Source organism: Myotis brandtii, unplaced genomic scaffold (assembly GCF_000412655.1).
Source record: "Myotis brandtii unplaced genomic scaffold, ASM41265v1 scaffold120, whole genome shotgun sequence".
NCBI lineage: Eukaryota > Metazoa > Chordata > Mammalia > Chiroptera > Vespertilionidae > Myotis > Myotis brandtii.
Window position 1 is genome coordinate 2,083,852 of NW_005354174.1, and position 3,853 is coordinate 2,087,704.

The 3,853-nt window shown below is 37.1% G+C and overlaps 1 protein-coding gene across 2 annotated transcripts in view; it reads right to left on the reverse strand.

Annotated features, from left to right (window-relative positions):
• The window catches only part of BRIP1 (BRCA1 interacting protein C-terminal helicase 1), a 138,282-nt gene that overhangs the window by 62,321 nt on the left and 72,108 nt on the right, over positions 1-3,853 (reverse strand). For both annotated transcript variants that reach the window (XM_014531667.1, XM_014531671.1), the window contains exons 16-17: positions 1,358-1,517; positions 320-441 (exon numbers count right to left, since the gene is read on the reverse strand). In XM_014531667.1, the coding sequence (XP_014387153.1) occupies positions 320-441; positions 1,358-1,517 (282 nt within the window). The remainder of the gene's footprint in view (positions 1-319; positions 442-1,357; positions 1,518-3,853) is intronic.

A 3,853-nucleotide genomic window follows, 5' to 3' on the forward strand; every position in this document is an offset into this window, starting at 1 on the left:
CCCCTCCCCCACCCCATCACCACCACCAGTTACTTCTCTCTCCTAAGCTCCAAGGGTCCTTTTGCTTCTGTAACTTGGTTCCTGAGCCTACACAGCCCAGCTGGCTCATTTCTACTACCTCGCTAACTTCCTAAATAAACTTTCTCTTATAATTTGAAAAGACAAATAAAATAAACCGGTATCTACTAAACCTTTCTCACTCATTGAGTCACTATAAAATTAAAATAAAATACCTGAAGATACAAGAAAAATGTATAGTTAACTTAACACAAAATCAACAACTTCTATGATAAAATTTCTTAAGACTTTGAAGGCCTACCTGAAGATCTTTCACATTTGGAAAAGGAATTCCAATTGTTATGACAGCACGGGCATTGTCATCTGAGAAATCCAGACCCTCACTCACTTTACCACGACAAACTGCTACCAGGAGGGCTCCATCTTAAGCAACAGAAAATAAACATTTTCAAAAGCACACTCAACATTCCCAGAAATTGCCTTTTCTTGTCATTTTGAAAAGCTCCGATTAAGTCATCATAGTAACAAACTTAAAAAAATCAAAATTAAAATCTCTTATGAGATAAAGTTTTAAAGTTCCTCTTTAAATAAATGAGGAAAATAAAATTACATTTAGGTACAATGTGGTAGCAAACCAATTTACAAACTATGTGTCTCAGAGAAACACACAGTAAAACCACATCGGAGGAGTAATTTGCACGTGAACTGAGCAATTGTGAACCAATAGTTTTATCTTTAGAAATTGAAATGGCAACTCTTACCATTACCATAAGCATATAAAGTTCTCAGAACTATTTAAATAATTCTCAATTTGTATATCATATTGAATCAATGTAATATTAAAAAGTATGTACAACACGCACAGAATACTCATCATACAAGGATAATGACAAGTATGTTATAGTATCTTTATGATCTTGCATTGTCCATAAATTATGGGCATTCTCTAACTTTCATATTCAGTCTTCGCTTATGTTTTGAAAACTCAAGTTTACCTTATGTAATAGAATATAAACACAAAGTATATTATTTGCATCAAAATGTGGGGCTCATTTGGCTAGTAAGGAAGATCTGTAGGCCTGCTCTACCTGCCTTTTTCCACAACACATTGTGGGTAGTGTAGGGATGACTATGGAATAATAACTGAATGTTTCCCCAATTGAAAACATTCACAGAATAACTCCAAATAAAGAATTTCTTTTCACTCAGGAGTATAACATATAATTCTTCCTTTAAATGCATTTAAAAAAGATAACACAAATAATGTTCTAACAGCGCCAACTTCTTACTTTACAGTAAAAAATATTTTTTCATTGGTCACCCAATTATTTCCAATTACCTTTCTCTCCTTTGCACTTGATCGCATCATAGTACACCTGTAGTAACTCATCAAAATCAGTTTTTTCTCCTCCCTGTGGTTCTACAATGACGGTCTTCACCAACTCCAGATTATGCCATAAACCAGTAGAGAGCCAACGTTCTTTTAACTTTTCTAATAACTAAAAAGGAGGGGGAAAGTGAATTTTGTGTGTGTCAAACTTACCTTGATTTGTTTAAAGCCAATGTGGCTACAACATGACTATGGCAAGCACATTAACGTTTTTGTGTATGAGTGTGTATGGAGGCAACCGATCAATGTTTCTCTCTCATATCGATGTCTCTGTCTCTCTTCCACTCTCTCAAAACATATCCTTGGGTGAGGATTAAAAAAATAAAAATTACTACCACGTGTACCAACAAGGATGAACACAAATCTATATGTATTGAGTTTAAAAAGTGAATTACAGATAGATAACATATAAATGATTTTATTCTTTTTTTAAAATTTATCTTTACTGGTATTGTTGAAAGTATTACAGATGTCCCTTCCACCCCACTGCCATGGAACCCGCCACCCTGCTCCCACCCTACTCCAGGCCTTCACCGCACTATTGTCTGTGTCCATGAGTTATACATATATGCATGTAAGTTCTTAAGTTCAAAAACAATATATTATCTAAGCATATATATCTATATATAAACTACTTTTTTAAAATAAGCAACATTAATGTCTCTAAATATGAGAGGATATGATTATGAAGGGGTACATGGAGTTTTCTAATGTAGGAATAATGTTCTATTTTTTGCTGAATGGTGGATACTTAGAAGTCCATTCTATTATTATTGAATTGTGCATATTAAGTTTATACATTACATACATTATATTTCACAATTAAAAAACATAAAGACTAAAATCAATACTACTCTGATATTAATGAAGAGTTAGGGGGGTTAGAATGGGTACATTTAAATTACTAATACAGCAATCCAGAGATGGGTGTAGCTTGGATTAGAAAGTATTAAAAAAAAATTTACAGAAACGTGAGAGGAAGGGAAAGAAGTATAGCACAACCTTTCAATTTCATATGGAGGCAAAAGTCCATCCAAGGATTATATACGGAAATGGACTTTACTGAACTCACTGTTTACTGTTAAGATATAGATTTAGTGAAATTATTTGAACTTATATTTTTTATCCAGTGGAAATGCAAATAATTTCTGTCCAGGAGAAAAGATAACCCCAAAGGTTACAGATTATTAGCCTGCAGTACATTAACCAGTTTTGTATTCAGGTCAGCAATCTTATATCTATTCCTTTATAAGTATATAGCTCCTGTAAATGCTGTCTGAATCAGCCTTAACAGCATATTCATTCTCTTATTAGCCAATAAGTTGAATAAACTCTGACAGGTGTTCATTTTATATTGACATGTGAGTCATGATTTTATCTTTTTGAAAATTATATTGTAGAGAAAGTGAGATTATAAAATATTTAAAATTAAAATGATCATATCCCCAGGTTACCTAATTAGTCCAAATATAGATTGTGGTACCATTCACTCACAAAGGCAACACTGGAAAACAACCAAGATTGGGAGGAAAATTTAGAAATTTTTTGCCTTTGAGATACTCAGATTGATATATTAATCTGTCATTGAGTAGGGTGAGTATGATGTTGTGATTGATAATAAGAAATATATATTTGGTCTTTATCCCTGCTCCAGGAACAGAGCTCCTAAAACCCTTGGAATTTCCTGAGCAATAAGAGCTATAGGGACATCTTTTGTTCCAGTTCCTGAAATAGCTCCATGGCCATAGGTGAAATAATCTATAATAATAAAAAGGTAATATGCTAATTAGACCAGATGTCCTTCCAAACAAAGCTGGGGCGGGAGGGAAGTCCGGGTCCCGGGTGCCTGCCGGCAGCCGGAGGTAAGCCCAGGTCCCGGGTGCCTGCCAGCTGCCGGAGGGAAGTCCGGGTCCCGGGTGCCTTCTGGCAGACGGAGCAAAGCCTGAGTTCTGGGTGCCTGCTGGTGGCTGAAGGGAAGCCAGGGTCCCAGGTGCCAGAGGGAATCTGGTGCCGGCAGCCGGGGGAAGGAAGACCTACTCTTGCATGAATTTCATACATCGGGCCTCTAGTCCTATCTAATAATAGACAAACATGGTAATTAACCATACCTCTGCTACGCTTCCCATTGGCTAATCCGCAGGATATGCAAATTAACTGCCAACCAAGATGGCGGCCGGCAGCCACGCAGCTGAAGCGAACATGAGGCTTGCTTGCTCCAGTGACGGAAGAAGCCAACGTTCCCCGCCTGCCTCGCCCTGCTCTAAGCTACACCTTAAACAACAACGTTGCAATTATAGAAGCTAAACAAGCTCCAGATACCTGCTTTCAGCCAGCTTCGGCCTCAAAGCTTAGAGCAGCAGTGATGGCAACAATGTTTCAATTATAGAAGCTAAACAAACCCAGATAGCTGCTTTCAGCCAGCCGGGCCTCAGAGCTGGAGCCAGC